This window comes from Ostrea edulis, chromosome 10, assembly GCF_947568905.1.
Source record: "Ostrea edulis chromosome 10, xbOstEdul1.1, whole genome shotgun sequence".
Classification (NCBI taxonomy): Eukaryota; Metazoa; Mollusca; class Bivalvia; order Ostreida; family Ostreidae; genus Ostrea; species Ostrea edulis.
Window position 1 is genome coordinate 38974777 of NC_079173.1, and position 21165 is coordinate 38995941.

The 21165-nt window shown below is 36.4% G+C and overlaps 1 protein-coding gene across 2 annotated transcripts; it reads right to left on the reverse strand.

Moving 5' to 3' along the window:
- Window positions 1-1332: 1332 nt before the first annotated feature.
- Window positions 1333-20377, reverse strand: LOC125666032 (cilia- and flagella-associated protein 221-like). Of its 2 annotated transcripts, none has more exons than XM_056151293.1 (22): window positions 20258-20377; window positions 19810-19982; window positions 18721-18908; window positions 18016-18111; window positions 17635-17735; window positions 17101-17204; window positions 15802-15958; window positions 14917-15055; window positions 14374-14491; window positions 14023-14072; window positions 12870-13022; window positions 11765-11953; window positions 11220-11316; window positions 10167-10294; window positions 9408-9596; window positions 8984-9172; window positions 8171-8323; window positions 7710-7810; window positions 6761-6850; window positions 2739-2852; window positions 2087-2158; window positions 1333-1787 (listed from the first exon to the last, which is right to left on the reverse strand). In XM_056151293.1, the coding sequence occupies exons 2-22, from the start codon at window positions 19952-19954 to the stop codon at window positions 1661-1663; spliced, it is 2700 nt and encodes an 899-aa protein (XP_056007268.1). In that variant the 5' UTR covers window positions 19955-19982; window positions 20258-20377; the 3' UTR covers window positions 1333-1660. The 2 variants fall into 2 exon arrangements, with proteins under 2 accessions (XP_056007268.1, XP_056007270.1); XM_056151295.1 differs by having other exon boundaries at window positions 20254-20322.
- Window positions 20378-21165: the final 788 nt, after the last annotated feature.

The following is a 21165-nucleotide window of genomic DNA, read 5'->3' on the forward strand; positions in this document are numbered from 1 at the left end:
CTTTTATGGTTTAGTACATTTTCCTAAACAAGATACCGCAATTTACCTTAAATTTGAAAATTTAAGTGGTGGTGGGGGGGGGGGGGGGGGGGCGCCCCCTCTAAATCCGCCAATGTGTATACTACAGAGGGAAAACTCATTTAAAAATTATCATTCTTGGACAGAACAGCAAGGCCATGTTGGTCATATTGGTTTTGAGACAATCCCTTGTTGTGTGGATGCAAGTTCGCTTAATTAAGTCACAATCCTGTGCAGCAAGGTTGGGGCCAATATTTGTCATGATGTTATAGAGGGTGAAGATCTTGTAGAAATCCTCTGGTCTGGAGGTTATAAAACATTTAACTTGCTCATACTCGAACTCAGCCATGTTTGTTTTGAGTACAACCCTGAGCAAGCTTCCAAACATACTCGATAAATCTTGAGGATGTACTCTGTTTGAGTGCGAGAATGATTTTATAAGTTTTATAATCTTCACTTTTGAGTATGGGTATTTAGAGCAAAGTTTGAGTGTGAAAATGCCAGGTAATAAACAGCATGGTCAAGTGTTGTTGCCCATAGACCACTTGTTCTGCTAAATGTTTAGGAGCAAAGATTTTAAAAGATAAATAAAACTGCCCTATATAGCTCTGTCCTGTCCCGCTTACCCTGACATCATGAATTTCATAGAACTGCAGATAGAGGCCTCCATGCCCATTATATATCAAATCATTCAGTCTCTCTGTTACATGCTCAGGTATGTAGAATATCTTATAAAGGTTTACAGGTATTATATTTTCTGAAAATGAACAATCTAGTCACTTGTTTATTGACCAAAGGATCCCATGGCTCATGGATTCACCATGTACAATACAGGCAAATAACAGAAAACTACAATAGAGAAATATCACTATTCATCATTACCTTGTACTCTAACTCATTGCTGACGAGGACCATAAAACGAGATAATATCTATAAAGTAGCTTCAGTTTGATTGGATGAGTTCTGTTTCTGGTCTCAAGATATCTAAAAAGTAGCTTTTGATGCTTGTTGACATCACATTATTGCAGTACAGACAACTCTGTATATTTGTACTTCAGTTTGATTGGATGAGTTCTGTTTCTGGTAGCTTAGATTAGCAGTCTTTTAAAAATTCTCTATTGTAATCTTCATAGCCTCTATGCAAAACAAGTTCATTTGATCTCAGAACAGAGACAGACCCCAGAGAATGCCCCCACACTGTAACTACCAGTGCTCATTTCCCTTTCTGAGCTCTCCATCACAAACCTCAATTGTACTACCCACAGCCAGTTTTGTTTCTCTAGAAATGTACAACAAATGTAAAAAGTCTACACATTAGTATAAATAGACAATTTATTGACATAATAAAATATATGGACAAATATCACAGATTTCTTTAAGAACTTGGACGGTTGGATTTTGGATTGAAGCACTCTCAAAAGTTCACTGAATAAGTGTACTCACTAAACAAGTGTTTCGTAAATCACCCCCTCTTACACAGGACTTACATCAAATTTTATTTATGCACAACATTAAATCAAAATAAACTTAGTAGAATTCAGTTTATAAACATTTTCCCAGTGGAATAGAAAATATCAAATATGCTATTGTGCACAGACTTTCAATGTAAATGTGTTGCATGTCTCATAGAAGCACACAGTTTTCACTTCAGTAACAAGTTTGGATCTGTCACTAAATTCGAGAGAGTCGTGTTCCGGGTCTGAATTTTGGATCCGAGTCGGTTATATTTCTTGGTCATGAAAAATTCCAGCTCTTCTTCCCTCTTTTCCCTGAAATTACAGAAATAAATGCATCATATCTGAATAAACATTTTAACAACAACAACAAGAACAACAACAACAACCCCCCCAAAAAAACCCATGAAATTCCAGCTCTCTTCCCTCTTTACATTGAAATTACGTAAATAAATGTAAATATTCCAATAAACATTTCCACCACCCCCCCAAAGCAAACAAACAAGATGAGTTTGTGAAACATTATGCCACTAATGACAACAAAGAAAATCTCCAAGGTGAAGGTCATGAGGTCAAGACCTGAGGGGGAGGGGGGCAGTAATGGTTGATTTTACCTTGGAACAGGCCCATATCCTGACACTGGAATGTTTGTTGATGGCAATTTATTTCCATGTGGGAAGGCATCACTGGAAAAGAGGCAAAAACATCATCCATAAACAAATTCTCATTAGCTATACTGGGCTTATTATTTGATGAAGACCAGTTTGGGTTGTTTTCGTAGTTGAGCAAGATCACAAAAGTTGTACGTTGTTAATAAAAGGAGAAAAACAAAGTGAGCTGTTTTATATAGCTTTGTATCAATGATATTGTATTTCATAAGTGAAACCACAAAATATGATGCCAATGAGTATGAAATGAAACTAAACCATTAGTTTAAATCCAGTGTATCTTCTGCTATGAACAAAATTTGAAATAAAATGTTCAATATTTTCCCATCAAAGGGGAATAAATATCACTTAACAATAAGCGTGAATTTGTTCTATAAGCGAGTTCGTTATAAGCAGGTTTTACGGTAAGCATGTTATACTGTATAGGAACATAAGTACCCATTTTCTGACATAAGTAAAGTTTACTTTGCATGTTTTTCATTGTCAAAGACACCTACAGTTGAAATTCTATAACCTCCCTGGCTGGCCAACAGTCAGGTGAGTGTTTTCAATCCTCCTTGTTGTAAGAATTATACGATAAAATTCTAGTTATACTCACGGTGCCACTTTGTCTTCCGTTGGAGCTTTGGGATCAACCAGTGCGAACTGGGCAGAAACCATCTCAGGAGTCAAGGTCATTTCAACATTCTGTGTAAGATTGTCATTTTCCTCACTGAAATATGAAAATGACATTTGCTGTATAGGGCCATTTATCTATAGTGATAATGACATTTGTTGTATTGGGCCATTTATCTATAGTGATAATGACATTCGTTGTATTGGGCCATTTATCTATAGTGATAATGACATTCGTTGATTGGGTCATTTATGTATAGTGATAATGACATTTGTTGTATTGGGCCATTTATCTATAGTGATAATGACATTCGTTGTATTGGGCCATTTTAATATCTATAGTGATAATGACATTCGTTGTATTGGGCCATTTTAATATCTATAGTGATAATGACATTCGTTGTATTGGGCCATTTATCTATAGTGATAATGACATTCGTTGTATTGGGCCATTTATCTATAGTGATAATGACATTTGTTGTATTGGGCCATTTTAATATCTATAGTGATAATGACATTCGTTGTATTGGGCCATTTATCTATAGTGATAATGACATTCGTTGTATTGGGTCATTTATCTATAGTGATAATGACATTCGTTGATTGGGTCATTTATGTATAGTGATAATGACATTTGTTGTATTGGGCCATTTATCTATAGTGATAATGACATTTGTTGTATTGGGCCATTTATCTATAATGATAATGACATTCGTTGCATTGGGCCATTTATCTATAGTGATAATGACATTCGTTGTATTGGGCCATTTATCTATAGTGATAATGACATTCGTTGTATTGGGTCATTTATGTATAGTGATAATGACATTTGTTGTATTGGGCCATTTATCTATAGTGATAATGACATTTGTTGTATTGGGCCATTTATCTATAGTGATAATGACATTTGTTGTATTGGGTCATTTATCTATAGTGATAATGACATTTGTTGTATTGGGTCATTTATCTATAGTGATAATGACATTCGTTGTATTGGGCCATTTATCTATAGTGATAATGACATTTGTTGAATTGGGCCATTTATCTATAGTGATAATGACATTTGTTGTATTGGGCCATTCATCTATAGTGATAATGACATTTGTTGTATTGGGCCATTTATCTATAGTGATAATGACATTGGTTAAACTGGACCATTTATACAGTGATAATGATATCTACATTGATGCGACAGTCTATCTGATATAAATTTACACTCAGAATGTCGTGTTAAACAATTCCATATTACAAAACTTAAAATTCAAAAGAAACTTTAAAAAAAATATAAAACAACCTAATTGTCATCATCGGAAATCCATGGTCGGTCGCACTTTTTTTACCTCCCGTGGGAGACAATGTCAATATTTTCACATAACTCATTAAAATGCATGACCTTATGTGACCCAACGAGGACCAATCGTGGGAATCCCTGTAATTATTCCCAGAACTGTAAGTGTCAGCAGTAATGGTGGTGCCCATGAAAGTGTGGTTTTTGTTGTTGTGCCACTATCAAAGACCAGGGTTACAGGGTTCTGTCGTCAAAACCTTCACTTGAACAGTACAGCTATGCTTTAGAGTGCCTAAAGTTTCACCCAACAGATGCACCATTTGTGTGCAGCCTTTGTACAAATAAATTAAATTGGGTATGCAAACTGAACGAGTCAGTGGTCCCGAAAGTGGACCAGATAAAGAGTGGTCCCGAAAGTGGACCAGATAAAGGAGGAAAGAGATAAGTTGTTAGACCTGTATGTTTATATTTTGAATAAAATTAATTTGAAAACAAACTGGCAAAGAAGTTGTAAAGCATTTTGCTGAAAACTTTGTAACTTGTCCAACTTAAACGTTGTCAAAATCTTCGCTTCGAAAGCCATGTTTTTCTATGCTCCCAAACACTGGAAATAAAGGGCTTTTTCATTGTTGAATATTGCAATAAGGAACAAGAGGTACTGTGAGCAATGCTCACTAAGAATACCCCCTGCTTACCCCAATCTCCCAAAGGGTGTTGGTAATAGGTATAAACTACCTCTTTTCTGAGTGTAAAAAACAAATGGCATGACAAACCGAACCATATTGCTACTTCGATGTCCAGTGTGCGTGACCTTTGACCTTTTGACCCCAAAATCGATAGGGAACATCTTCATTCCATGGGTAGTCCATATGTATGATATGGTGACTGTAGGTGGAAAGGATAATGCTTTAGAGCCCGGAAACCATACTGCTACTTCGATGTCCAGTGCGCTTGACCTTTGACCTTTTGACCCCAAAATCGATAGGGAACATCTTCATCCCATGGGTAGTCCATATGTATGATATGGTGACTGTAGGTGGAAAGGATAACGCTTTAGAGCCCGGAAACCATTGCGTCTACAGACGGACGGACAGACGGACAACCCGATTCCAGTATACCCTCCCCCACAACTTGTTGCGGGGAGTATAATAAGGAATGGTAATGCGACCAATCGCATAAAGAAGCCGAGACACACCTTCCAGCAAAAACATCGGTGTTGTGTCCCACGAATGGTAAAAGAAGTGTAACCGACCATGGGTTTCCCACGATGTCTAATTGTTGTAATTCCTTATTTCAGTCATATTCATATAATAGTGCTCGAATCCAAGTAATTGTAAAAGTGCTCATCTATAATCACCAAGAAAATAGGACTGGCTACGAATCGCATTGAGAGACATAAAATAGGACTGGATACAAATCGCATTGAGAGTCATAAAATAAGACTGGATACAAATCGCATTGAGAGACACAAAATAGGACTGGATTCGAATTGTACTCATTTGTTAACTGCATTAAATTGTTTCAGAATTGAATTTGATGCTCACTGTTTTTAAGGTATGTACAATGTGTATAAGACTAATAGAATCTTTCATTAGTATGAGTGTGGGATAGGGAAATTCCACTGTGGGAACAACAATCGCAGTCTGCAACCCGGCAAAGCCTCGTCCTAGACTGTGAATCTTGTTCCTGAGGTGGAATTTCCCTATCCTACACGAGTAAATGATACAATTGATTTTTTCACCATGTAACATTGTAACGTAAATCAAAGAAATGTAACATAAATCTTAGAAAATATATGACGTCATAATCAATGACGTCGTAGCAGTACACGACATAAAAATCTCATATGGTTTTCTTATGCGAGTATAATAGAATCCTTTATTAGTATGAATGTGAGATAGGGAAATTCCACCGAGAGGACAAGACTCGCAGTCTACGACGAGGCTTTGCCGAATCTTAAACAATGAATCTTAAACCAGAGGTGGAATTTCCCTATTCCACACGAGTAAATAATGAAGGGTTATTTTTCTCACATTTTACGCAGTTTGGTGCATAAATTCAAGAGCTTCAAGAAAATTAAAAATTATCAAATTCCTCTTTTGTACTTCAATGCAAAAACTGATTAGACAGCCAGAAAGAGCATACCCGAAAATGGTTTACACTATAATTAGTGTAAAGTCAAAAAAAAAAACACCAATGCAGTCCACCAGAAAAGCTATATCAAATTGAAATTTAAAGAAAACAATACAAAATACTTTACTTCACCATGTAACGTAAATCTTCACCGTGGAACGTAAATCATAGAAAATATGACGTTGCAATCAAATGACGTCGCAGCAGTGTGAAATAGAAAAATCTAACATGGCTGTCTCACGTGGGTAAAGTCGATCTCACACTGGTGATAATGTGAGAAATGTCCGTCTGACACTGGTGTTAATGTGATAAATGTCCGTCTGACACTGGCGATGATGTGAGAAATGTCCATCTGACACTGGCGATGATGTGAGAAATGTCCGTCTGACACTGGCGATGATGTGAGAAATGTCCATCTGACACTGGCGATGATGTGATAAATGTCTGTCTGACATTGGTGATAATGTGAGAAATGTCCGTCTGAAACTGGCGATGATGTGAGAAATGATTATTTTAGATACAGACTCGTACTCTTTGATGTTTTGTCTATTCATGTCATGATAATTTAAACTACAGATCCGTACTCTTCCATGTTCAGGCCGTCGTCCTCGGGTAGTTGGTCCAGCAGCACGGGGACCTCCTCCGGCAAAAGGTAATTTCCAAACTGGTCATCCCTGCCAAGAACAAACACATTCACAATTACTAATTGTACTTATTCTACAAACATTTAAGCTTTGGGGTGAGATGTAAAGATAAATGTTGGACACAAATTTAAAATTCAAGTAGTGTGTGTGTGTGTGTGTGTGGGGGGGGGGGGGGGGGGTCCTATCAATTTTTGTCATCTGACATTGATTTCTTTATTTTTTCTGAAATTAATTAACTGTTTTAAGATACATTCAAAATGACAATAAAGGACTACACTTTCAATTCTGAATAACACAGTAGTAAAGGTAAAGAATGTTGCAAGTGCTTGTACCTGATAAAGGATCAACATTCATCCTATAGGGGTGGGAAGGTCTTGATTTAAGTTTTTGTCAGACATTGGATTTTTGATCTTGCCCCTTATGTAATCATGAAAACATACACACAAATAAGTACACCTGCAGGATACAGTTATATAAATTGGACCGTCAGACTAAATTCATTACGCTAGATCACGTGTAAAACACTAAATGGTAATTAGATATGCACAGATCCATTACTTGCTGGTAAAATGACATGTGGGGAAATATGCTAAAATGACAGTCACGTGGTCAGCACTTGGCTTGTTTTAAAATGAAAGTGTGTAGAAGGACAGACCACATTTTGAAATGATTGTCATTTATATCTCTACAACTGTCATTTTTGCATACATGTTTAACAGAGTTTTTTTGGCTTCATTTTATTCAAATAGAATACAGTACAATTGCTATCTTTATTAAAAAATCTAACATAGAATTGCAGCATATGTACCTGTAACGGTTATCGTTTTTCACCAGTAAATGTGAATGGTACTTTGATACCGTTTCTATCGGATGTTTAGAACTGACTTACCATCGAGGGACCCACACGTTTGTTAGTGTAGGGGTGTTGGCAAGAGACGTCAAGCCCTGGGACGGGAACTTCTTCCAGCCCATGATTCCACGGATTGTGTCCTGCATTAGATCAACAAACAACACAGTTAAAGACTGGGTCTACGAATGACTTACTAGATATTGGAGTCTGGGATATCTAAGTGACCCATTTCTCTGTTTAGACACTGGAGTCTGGGCCTCTGAGTGACCTATTTAGATACTGAAGTCTGAGGCCTTTGAATAACCTACATCTCTGTTTAGATACCGAGGTCTGAGGCCCAGAAGTCACATACCTCCCTGTCTAGGTACCTCCTCTGATTAGGTACCGAGGTCTACAGAAGTCACATACCTCCCTGTCTAGGTACCTCCTCTGTTTAGGTACTGAGGTCTGAGACCTCTGAGTGACTTATTTAGATACCGAGGTCTACAGAAGTGACATACCTCCCTGTCTAGGTACCTCCTCTGGGTGGCTGAGTGTGGGTTGGTGGCATGGTCTTTCTTGAAGTAGGTGGGAATAGGACAGAGGTGGAAGTCTGAGTCCGTCTCCGAGTATGGAACAGGGGCCTGGAACACCTGTAGACCTGGAGCTGGGTTCTGAAACAATATACACACAAAATGAGGAGAAAATTACACAGGAGGAGTGTCTATACTTATCCAGAAATGTATTTTAGAAATATGGAAACTGCTTCGAAATGAAATATTCAACTTCCTATTGTTTTTTTTAAAGAAAATTTTATGGAAGCTCCTGCAAAGCTTGTAGTAAATGTTTTCTGGCAAAAGAAATTGTATGACCTTGACCTATGACACTTTAACCCAAATATCAATATGTATCGGGCTGATATGGGGCTACTCAGGCTGATATGACATACGATATGGATTTTAGCATGTAATATTCTCTATATATCACACCCCTACAGGCAGATACAAGTGAGATACATATATATCGCACCCCTACAGGTGAGATACAAATATATATATTACACCCCTACAAGTGAGATACAAATATATATATTACACCGCTACAGGTGAGATACAAATATATATATTACACCCCTACAAGTGAGATACAAATATATATATTACACCTCTACAAGTGAGATACAAATATATATATTACACCCCTACAGGTGAGATACAAATATATATATTAAACCCCTACAGGTGAGATACAAATATAAAACACACTCCTACAGGTGAGATACAAATATATATATATATATATATATATATATTACACTCCTACAGGCGGCTTACAAATATATGTAGAGATGGGTATTCTATTGGTTGGAACAGAGCCTTTGGTGGTACTAGGGCAGCCACTGGTTGTGGCTTTTTCACAGCTGACCCTTCGCGGGTCACTTCTTGTGCGACATCTTCTACTGTCTGGCCAGCTGGGGAACTCTCTATCTCTTCAGCTGGAACTGTGATTCTGATGCTTTCATCCTACAGACAGACCAAGTTTCATGCAATTCAGGAGTATAATTTTTTTTAATTATATAACCCAGGAAAAAATCAGTTCAATTGTAAATAAAACTCTCATAACCTTATAAATAACATGGTGATGTGTGAAATTAAGAGAGATAGAAAGAGTGATTCACTTTTCACTAACTTTAGTGCGAGAGAGAGAGAGAGAGAGAGAGAGAGAGAGAGAGAGAGAGAGAATAACTTTTTCACTTACTTCAGCCCCTGTCCTGAGTGGACGGGCCAGTTTTGGGGCCACATATCCCCGCGAGGACTCATGCACCAGATGCTTATTGTAACCTAACAGTGAGTAGTGTTTAGGGACTTTGAGGTTAAAGTAAGGCACCTTTCTTTTTACAACAACCTCAGAGGGCTTATAAGGAACTTTTCCTAGTGCATCTGGGGCCTGTAATGAAAAAAAAATAAAATAAAACTCTTGAAGACTCAAAATCTTAAAGAAAAGATATTTTCAACATGTTACAAAGACTTTCCTGTTATATCCTTCACAAGACATTTTTGTTTGCATCACGTATCGTGATTTAATGGTCGGGAGAACAATAAGCTAAAGAACATTATCTTAAGTGGACACACTAATGTTACAATGAAGTCAGCACATTACTGTAAAGGTGGTTATTTACATGTGGGGGAAATTTACACCAATCAGGTGGTCATGTAATAAGCAGGTAAATTTCCCCCATGTGTAGTTTTAAATATTTGATACATACACTAATCATGTGGTCATGTAATAAGCACGTAAATTTCCCCCATGTGTAGTTATAAATATTTGATAACATATATTCAGTTACCGCATATTTTACCCCCACACATAATGTTGGACGTGGAAAATCGCATACTTGACGTCAGCGTAAATAACCACTTTTACAGAATACCAACATAAAAATGTCAGCGTAAATAACCACTTTTACAGAATACCAACATAAAACTGTCTCGTCTTCTGTCTCTACATTTATCTCACCATGTCGTCCTTGACGTTTGGAGGGACGTAGGTAGGGAAACCATATTTTTTAATTTTGGCTGCGGTTATCTGGATATCATGAGGAATCAGCTCCATCTCTTCTTCCTTCTCCTTCTTCTCTAACAGGGCTGTAAATTTACAATCAACCAATCAAATGTAAGCTTAAGGGCTGTAAATTTACAATCAACCAATCAAATGTAAGCTTTAGGGCTGTAAATTTACAATCAACCAATCAAATGTAAGCATTAGGGCTGTAAATTTACGATCAATTAATCAAATGTCACCCCCAACATCAACCTCTGATCCTGCCCCTTCATCAAACACAGACCCCACAACCCTGCCTCCTACATCATTCTAACACCCTGCCTCTACATAAACCTCAGATCCTGTCCCCTACATAAACCTCAGACCCTGCCCCCTACATAAACCTCAGACCCTGCCACTTACATCAACCTCAGACCCTGTCCCCTACATCAACCTCAGACCCTGTCCCTTACATCAACCTCAGATCCTGTTCCCTACATCAACCTCAGATCCTGTCCCCTACATCAACCTCAGACCTACCCTACATCAATTTTAGATCTCGCTCCCCACACCAACCTCAGATTCTGTACCCACATAAACCTCAGATCCCGTCCTCTACATCAACCTCAGACCCCGCAACCCTACCTCCTACATAAAGTTAACACCCTGCCCCTACATCAGCCTTAGATCCTACCCCCTACATAAAGTTAACACCCTGCCCCTACATCAGCCTTAGATCCTACCCCCTACATAAAGTTAACACCCTGCCCCTACATCAGCCTTAGATACCACCCCCTACATAAAGTTAACACCCTGCCCCTACATCAGCCTTAGATCCCATCCCCTACATAAAGTTAACACCCTGCCCTTACATCAGCCTTAGATACCACCCCCTACATAAAGTTAACACCCTGCCCCTACATCAGCCTTAGATCCCATCCCCTACATAAAGTTAACACCCTGCCCCTACATCAGCCTTAGATCCCCCCCCCCCTCCCCCCGTCCCACACTTGGACACTGTTCTCTAACCTATCTTAGTTTCTTCGTTTCTCTCTTGCTCCTGGAGATCTTGAACTACTCCCTTCAGAACTTTACTCTTCCAGTCAGCTCTCATGTGTATAATCACCTGTCAAAACAGAAAGTAGAAAATTCCCATCTGTCAACACAGTCAATCACTGTATATCACATTTCATTCACGAGAACTTTATTTAAGTTTTTGCAAGACTCGTCATTCGTGAAAATTTAATTTTCGCCAAAAAAACCCCTCTTAAATATACAAAATTCACACAACGAGTAATGATTTGTGAAAGTAAATACATCATAGTATCTTCATGAAAATAAAGTCTCACAAAATAAGAGAGATTTACAGTAAATTCATGCTGCACATCGTAATGGATTTATAGTCAATTCAATGTTTTAAAGTACTATTCTCATATCAAACAAAAACTCTGGTCTCCAAACAGGTAAAACAGGAAATATACACCTGTGTTTAAAAATAAACTTTGTCTGGAGATTGACATTTCTTGAAGAATATTTCATTCAAACAGATCAGTTTTACTTTATTAACAATTTACCTTCCGGACAGCTTGAGCAAATTTTCCAAGAGCAGCATGGCGTGTGGCCCACAAGTCATTGCTGTAGGTATCAAACATGGCTGTCTCTGGAGCTAAATTTGTGAAGTCCCGAAAGGTCCGCCGAAACGTACACATTGTCTGTGTTCTGCTGTGTTCTTCCTCCACTACTGGATCCCCCCGTCTGTCATACTGTCGCAAAATGAAGATGTTTGTAAACCACATTTCATACAAAATTCAAATCGTTTAGACTAAATGTACACCAGACCCGGAGGATATAACACATTCAAACTTGGACTTTGTGCTCTAATTCATACTTATAGTCAAAATTGAAGGTTGTAAAACTTATAAAATCATTCTCATTCTTAAATGTAGTACACCCTCAAGATTTTTCGAGTATGCTGAGGATCTTGCTCAGAGTTGTACTCAAAACAAACATGGCTGAGTTTGAATATGAGAACAGATATGCAGGGTAAAGCCAGAAGACATGGCTAGTGTCAGATCAAGCGAGCTACTGGCACTCGCTATTGGACAACTCTCACTTGCAATAGAACAACTCTCACTAGCTATTGGACAACTCTCACTAGCTATAGAACAACTCTCACTAGCTATTGGACAACTCTCACTTGCAATAGAACAACTCTCACTCGCTATTGGACAACTCTCACTAGCTATAGAACAACTCTCACTAGCTATTGGACAACTCTCACTAGCTATTGGACAACTCTCACTTGCTATTGGACAACTCTCACTAGCTATTGGACAACTCTCACTAGCTATAGAACAACTCTCACTAGCAATAGAACAACTCTCACTTGCAATAGAACAACTCTCACTAGCTATTGGACAACTCTCACTTGCTATTGGACAACTCTCACTTGCTATTGGACAACTCTCACTAGCTATAGAACAACTCTCACTAGCAATAGAACAACTCTCACTTGCAATAGAACAACTCTCACTAGCTATTGGACAACTCTCACTTGCTATTGGACAACTCTCACTTGCTATTGGACAACTCTCACTAGCTATAGAACAACTCTCACTAGCAATAGAACAACTCTCACTAGCTATTGGACAACTCTCACCAGCTATTTGTATTTCTTACCCGATACTCATTCCAGGATTTATCTCGCTCCTCCAGGACCCTGGCTCGAGCTGAGTTTGTGATCTGATCATCCCCGAGTTTGACCTGCCACCTGAGTTGGTTCTGTCTTTCCTCATAAACATTTTGTCTCACTTTGTGTTCAAACATTGCCTCCTACAAAATTATGCACAGTTTACAGGACTGTAAAAAACTAAAATTCACAATGAAATATTTATACAACTTACAGGACAGTCAGACTATATTCTATTTACAGCATACAGTAAAACAGGGTTACAGTTAACATGCTTATAGTGAATTTATAGCAAAGTGATTTTCATTCCCTATAGTTTTAAAACATTAATTATTTATTGGATATAACAAATTACTTTTACATAAAACTTTGAGAAATATTGTCAACTACATGTAATTATATATTATGCATATTTACGTTGTTAAGCAATCCCGAATGTACAAATGTACAAATCACCACATTTTTTAATGTTTATAACAACATCAGCCACATTTTTTACTTCAGTAAATTCATTTCAGGTATAATTGTTCTGCTGATGATCGCCCCCAAGGTCAAAACCAGTCAACCACATAAATCTAACACGGCATTCTCAAGTGCTCCGGGTGATTCATTTCATGTCTTAAAGTTTATACTTTGGATGCAGACCCTATTGAATACTGCATGGTATCCACTCATGAGAACCTCCAGTTTTTAACTTTGCTTGAAATTACTTTTATCACAAATAAAAAAAATAGTTTGTCTCCCAGCAATTCGCTATTTAAAGTGCATTTTACTGACTGTGGTTTCATATATTTTTGTGGACATCAAATTTTATAGATTGTTAACAAATATAGTTTGTTGATACATGATTTCATGGAAATTTCTTTTGTGTTTTCTTTTCTTATGGAGCAAAAATTGTGCCTCATAGCTCATTTCATTTCATGGTCTGAAACAACAACGAAAAAATTAGTATTTGACGAAAAATTGTGCGACCACAGTAGTCAAACTGTACGGAATTCACGATAGTCCAGAAGTCAGTCACTTGGCGATCATACAAACATTTAAATCAACGACGCCGAGGCATTTTCAAAACGTGTTACTAAAAATAGACTGATGCGTGTGATCAAATGACCAGCGGTCAAAGAATTCTCTGGATGAACTCACCTTCATTTGGCGAGTTGCTGGTTTACTGGACTGTTTCTGTGCCAGCACAGCTGAAAATAAAAATACACTCAAAATCAACCTAGATAAATTCATAAACACAAATACAATGTAATTCAAATCAAAGTGGGTATCAAATAGTTTTATATGTGACGCATTCCTCCAGAACGTTCTCCGAGATTGAGATAGCAAAGTTCTGCAATGCGTGGATGGATATTTGGAAGATTAATAAACATCCATCCCCCCCCACCTCGCTTCCAAAAACACCAATCAAAAACCAAATCAAGAACCGATACATCACTCCGATATCAATACGTTAGTACAATTATCTAAACCTGACTAGTATTTCCTTACTGTCTCTGAGATCCTTGGCTCGGAGTTTTCCCGGTTCCTGATTGAGAACTTGTGCCACTGCATAAGGGGTGTCCAGATTAGACGGAAATCTGATGCCGTTGTACTCCACCTCCTGCACCTGTCAATCATAATTCATCAGAGTGATACAATGCCACGTGACATGTCTACAAATGAGGAATTGTGAACCACTAGGATTATCACACTCCAACTATCCCACTGGGACTGACTCTAACTATCTCACTGGGACTGACTCTAACTATCCCATTGAGACACACTCCAACTATCCCACTGGGACTGACTCTAACTATCCCACTGGGACTGGTTTCTTCTAACTATCCCACTGGGACTGACTCTAACTATCCCACTGGAACTTAGTATTACTATTCCACTGAGACACACTCTAACTTGTATACAATTCATGATTTGTGGAAATATCACAATGCGGAATAAAACTGATAGGCAGTAGTAAAAAATTAAAATATATTTTACACTTTTTAAAATGTTATTAGGTTTAAAGAATTTTTATTTAGTAATTCAGTTCACCTGTGGAGTTTGTTGTTTTTGACCTTTGGACTTTACTTTAAAGGCCAGCTTCTTTTTCTCCCTAGATCTGTCTAATGGTGACAGACACCTTGGGTCCAGGATGTTGTCTCCAATCTCCTGTTTCTGCATAGAAATATCTCTACAAGGATAAATATAGAGGTCAGCATAGAAATATCTCTACAAAGATAAATATAGAGGTCAGCATAGAAATATCTCTACAAGGATAAATATAGAGGTCAGCATAGAAATATCTCTACAAGGATAAATATAGAGGTCAGCATAGAAATATTTCTACAAAGATAGATATATAGAGGTCGGGATACAAATATCTCTACAAAGATTAAAATATAGAGGTATGCTTTTTTTCTTACTTTTTGTACCCCTACTGAATTTTCCCCCTCTCTTAATCAAGTTTTGATTTGCTACTTTTGCAATATGGACAAACGAATGAAATTGTCATTGCAGTGAGAATTACATAATTGTTGCCTGTAATGTGTTGTGTTGTTAACCAAAAAGGAAGCAACAACATATTTAACTCGAATACATCTTGAGGAAATTCAACATTGTACATACAGTCCATTCCACTTAGACTGAAGTCACTTATATTGAACTGTCTGTTATATTGAAGTCACTTATATTGAACTATCTGTTATATTGAAGTCACTTATATATTGAACTATCTGTTATATTGAAGTCACTTATATTGAATATCTTATTTTACAGTTATATTGAAGTCACTTATATTGAACTAGGTCTACTGAACAATTCAGCCCCCCCCCCCCCCCCCCCCCACCGAATTTTACTTGAAGTAGACTGTACAATAAATGAAAATCATACCAAGGTGACCACTTGTAGAACAGAAATCCAGCAGTTCTGATGACTTACTTCAGAAGTCCAGGTGTAGAAACTCCGGAGAAAGTACACACAATAGGCTGAGAGTTAAACTGGGATATCGTCAGCTGGATCTTCATGAGGGCCGTCTGGAACTCTAGAGGGGCAAAGGTCACAGACACCTCTGTCTCTCCATGGGCAGGAATGATCCCTACCAAACCAACACAATACAAATGTAAAAACATATCACTTTTATCAGCAATATCTTTGTTTTCAATTAATTAGACAGCCCCATCACATTGCATATTACATCGTATTGTGTAGTGATCATAACATCTTCACTAGGTCAGAGGTGCGTTTTACAAAAGAACTTATGACTTACGACCACCTTTACATATTGGGATTTTTCATTTTATTCTAAGATCATTCACTCCAAATGCAAAATATTTTTTGGAAAATGTTGAAAATTAAACCTCAGAAAAGTTTTACTTCATTCACTCAAAGTAATAATTGTGTAATACAATTTAAGACTTGCGACTTTGTCGTAAGTTGTTTTGTAAAATGGGCCCTTGATCTTCCAGCAGTGATGTGGATTTAGAATATTAAATCATAATTGATAATCAGAAATAATTTAAAGACCATAATCAATTGAATGATAATTAAATCAACGTTGAATATTCATTTAAAAAAATTAATAAAGAATTCTTCATTATGAAATAACAGTAAGCAATAACATGTGTTAAATGTTTCATAGTCAGCTTTAACAATTCATATCTAAATTTTTCCATGCCATATTTTTGTCACAATAAGAGACTATCAGACCCCAGGTTTTGATTTATATCATTAAAATTGAGTTGCATGTAGTGAATTTGCTTATTGCAAAGTGTAAATGTTACACACAATAGACAATTTAAAAACACAACCAATAAGTCAGAATCAGACGGCTTTTAATGCCAAAGAATTAACTTTCTGTGAGAATTGAAACATCACCATCTTTAAGTCATCAAAATAAATAAATTTCCAAATTCAAAAAAATACGAACAGATGGTAATAATACTATACGAAATTTGTTATTTTGTCATTATTTGCTTACTTACAATTCAGGATTTTTAGAAAGTTTTCTCTTCTTTTTACCATTTTTAAATTTTTTTTAAAAATTTCAGTATATGATATAAGTATTCAAAAAAAAAAAAAAAAATTAATTATTATCACATTGTAACACCTCATCCTTGCTATAATACCAAGGTTTATATGATTTAAGCTCTCTGTTGATGAAAATATTTTTTTCAAAGATCAATACTTCCTCTCGTCTTGTTTGAATAAAATTTTACAGTTTTCAAATCTGGTATTTACCATTCATTGGGTGGACAGTGAAAGAGGGGTGTGGCTGAACATATATCAACTGGAACTCAAAGTCAACCGGTCCCTCGCACCTCAAGGGGAATAACTGTGTCATTCTGAAAAAATAAGATGAAATCTAAGCTAAATGAACTAATAAGACACAATCTAATTAAAATTAGATCCTTTGATCCGCTCACGTATATCGTTACACAAGGTATAAGTGAGCAGATCAAAGGATCTAATTTTAATTAGATTGAATGAGACACCAACGTGTATTCTATTTTATTTAATAGCACACAATTATATTGAATGATGTTATAAGATATGTAATAAAATCATTTTTGACATATAAAAGTACTTGAAATGATTAAAGAAACAAAAAATTCTGATAAAATTGAACAATGAAATTGAAGGCATTTGTATAGATCTATCGATACATTTTCACAGTGGTCTTGAAGGAAAATAACAAGAAAATGTAACATCTAAAAAATACAACTACCAAATACTTTACTTATCTTATAACTAACAATGTGTTCATCATCTTACTTGTGACCAACAGGAACAGCAGGAAAACTGAACTGCGTGGGAAAGTCCTTCGTGCTCATCACAGGATATGCATGGATCGGAATAACTAGGTTTTCTTCTCCCTGAAAAAAAAAAAATGTATTTAAAAAAAACGTGATATCCATTTTCGTATAGTGTGTGAAATGCAAGAAAGAAAGCATAATTATTCAACTTACTTGGAAAACCTATGATTTATGAATGCAATTCAAAAAGAAAAAGAAAATTAAAGGAAAGCACATTTTTAATTTCTCTATTTTTTCCCCCAATCTTTATCGTGTTTATGCAAAATATTGCTGAAATGTTTCTATTGAAGTAAATGAAAATTGTCACTGCTTAGTGTTGTAAAGATCTATATGGACTTACAGGGCAGTTTATTCTGACACAGTCATAGTAATATCTCCATTCATCAGGACTGAATTCTATTGTGCAGTCTATAGTCATACCAGGCACTAAGCGCTCCTGTCAAAAATAAAAAAGTTTCACATTACAGAACATTCAAGTTGGGGAAATGAAACTGTAACTCTTGTCTTGTGCATTTTCAGGTTTTGAGAAATTCTTCTGTTGAGCAGTTAAAATATAATGTACATGTATATATATATATATCATATAGTTTCAAACAAGGGTTCAAACTCTTGACCCATCACACAAATCTCATAGCATGTAAGCTACTTAAGAGGAGTCATAAAATATCTGTTTTGATCCTTTGTTGAAACTTAATTAAGCACAATCAGTGTAAGAGTTGTCTCTAAGTAAACAATGAGGTCAAATTTAAAAATGTACAAGGTAAACTTTTATACATTAACAACATTATAAATACATGGTTGTATGGATTAATTGTGCACTGTGATGTTCACACAGATCTTTGTATGATTTGTGTGCAGTGATGTTCAAACTGATCTTTGTGTGATTTGTGAGCTGTGATGTTCACACAGATCTTTGTATGATTTGTGTGCTGTGATGTTCACACACATCTTTGTGTGATTTGTGTGCAGTGATGTTCAAACTGATCTTTGTGTGATTTGTGAGCTGTGATGTTCACACATATCTTTGTGTGATTTGTGTACTTACTGTTTTCTTGTATTTGATGTAGAAGTATTTGGACTGTGGAGGTATAATGTGCATTCTTATGACCTCTGTTGTAGCATTAACAATTTGTAGTGATTGCACATGTTTCTTGTCCACTTCAAAGCCTCCAAAATGGATGATTGCTGGTTTAGCAAGGACACAAGCATTCTGTGATACTTTGGAATATATTTCTGAAAATAAATCAATATGTAATATCTATCCATAATACATGTAACAATAAGTAAATGTACTTATATGTGTATTAAGTATTTGAAAAATTCCGATGGGGACATATATCGTTTTGAATTAATCAAACAAAGTATGCAGCAAGAACTTTATTTCAATTCGTAATTTGAAATTACAAGATGACAATGACAACAAACATTTGATTATTAGCGTAAGCGTAGGAAGTTATGATTGCCAAATCAGGATAAATTTCCTTCTCTGAATGGTCACTTAATGATGCAGGTTTTACATGCTTTATTTGACCGGGTTCAATGCATCTGTGCTGAGAAGGTAAATATGAAATGGTGGCTGTTTGCAACGGCTTCGGAATTAGCCAACTTTATTCATACAGTGGGATTTACACTATGTAAAGGTAAGAAATGTATGTTTCATTGTGATAGGGAGCTAATAGGATGTGTACGGCAAAAGGTTGAAACAGACAAGAAATTCAGTTTAACCCATTTTAATTGCAACAAGTGGCTGAAGTTCAGGCAAGATTTCTTGAATCACTTTGTGTGACACTGGTCTGAAATTCGGAAGAGGCGTTTAGTCCAAATATCCAGCCTCGATGAATCTCACTGAGATTACCTTTTACACTGCGTTGACCCTGGTGTTATAAAAGTTGACAGTATCATATCTGAATGATTCAGGGGTTAACATGGTTATGATGCTGGGGAGATATTTGAAGGGAATGCTCTAATTATTGTTTGTTTCAGAAGAACCACGCAAGATCATTGGTAAACTGTGCGACTTCTTCACCAACCACTCATAAATTAAGTCATGCATCAAGTTGGTGACGAGTCATTGTGAGTAAATTATCCCCCAAAAGACGTAAAACTGTAAACTATGAATCAATATAATATTTACTTGTCTCTAGTAGATGATTAGGGACAGTCTTTTCCTTCCGAGGTTCTATCAGTTGCATTGTTTCCACTAGCGGCAACTCTTTCGAAGCTTCGTGCAGTCCTATAGGACCAGACACAGTCCGGCTTAAGACCGAGACCGAAGGCATATTTGTATTTTTCTTCTTCTCCTTCTCACTGAAACGATAATTTCACCCGAAGGGCTACATTTTTTAAAGTAACTTGTTTACATTCCAGCTTCTTACAAGGTTTCCGCCATGTTGTTTATAAAGCAATCGTAATAAGATTCCGCCAAGAAAATAGTACATAAATTCAGTAAATATTTTCATATTTTGACTCAAAACTGTACAGTGAAAGTTTTACAAATATTTTTCTATTACTCATGATTGTCATTGGTAACATTTTTGGGAAAGTGTATTTTCTTGTTGAATATTTTACTGAAACGGACCTACTTTATAGTGAATCTATATATCTCCAAGGAGATAAATGCGCCTTCTTCGTAGTTATCGTCCTTGAATGGATCTTCTGTATTGAAAGTAAAAATCTTGTGTCATTGATGGCGGGAATGAAATATTTTTAGCCGAAACCGTTCAGCTGAATTGGGACTGTTGAGTGTTGACAAACAAGATACTCCTTTTGAGGTACGTATCATAGTGTAATTAAATGTTGTGTAAACCATGAATATTCGATAACAATATTCATGAGTAGATCAAAGATGTCGCCAGCTCTGATCTTCACTTCAGTTCAGAAAAGTTTAGCACAGGTGCTTGGGTCATAATATATGAATACACATCTAACCTTATACATATGTAAATAATCAACGTGTAAAGTTAGATATGTATTCATATATTATGATCCAAGCACCTGTGAAATTTAGCAAACATGAAAAAACAGCAGTCATCACCATAAACTTTTCAGCCATTTAAATTGGTGCAATCATTGGCAGTGTAAATAGATTGTCAATGTGAGAAATATACAGAAACACAGATTATCACACTGATTTCAGATTTATTGTGATACAAGTTTTTCTCCATTTACTCCGATTCTGAATATGATCATTTTTATATTACCGTTTCAATTCAAGGATGTCATTTGAAGTAAATGACTAAAATGGGATGTGTCAGTCTAAAATTCAACTTATAAATGGCATAGAATATTGTTGGTTTTATAAGAAATAAATTTCTTGTTTTAGTGTATGTTGCAGGGTAATCTCTTGGGTCTCAAAATTGCTTTATGTTGTTTGAAATATAAAAGCCTTGGCTTCTGTCACTCTGGAATATAACAGCAGATGTGTCTGCATTCCGAGATTGATACACATGTAAACAAACTTGTCAATGCACACAATTTTCTTGCACTGTGT

Excerpts from the sequence above, each read along its gene's own strand:
- LOC125666032 (XM_056151293.1), bottom strand. The coding sequence starts at position 19,954 with ATGCCTTCGGTCTCGGTCTTAAGCCGGACTGTGTCTGGTCCTATAGGA. Across the intron at positions 14,073-14,373 it reads AGCCAAGGATCTCAGAGACA|CTGTGCTGGCACAGAAACAG; the intron begins GTAAGGAAATAC and ends TTTTATTTTCAG. Across the intron at positions 9,173-9,407 it reads CACTCAGGACAGGGGCTGAA|GATGAAAGCATCAGAATCAC; the intron begins GTAAGTGAAAAA and ends GTCTGTCTGTAG.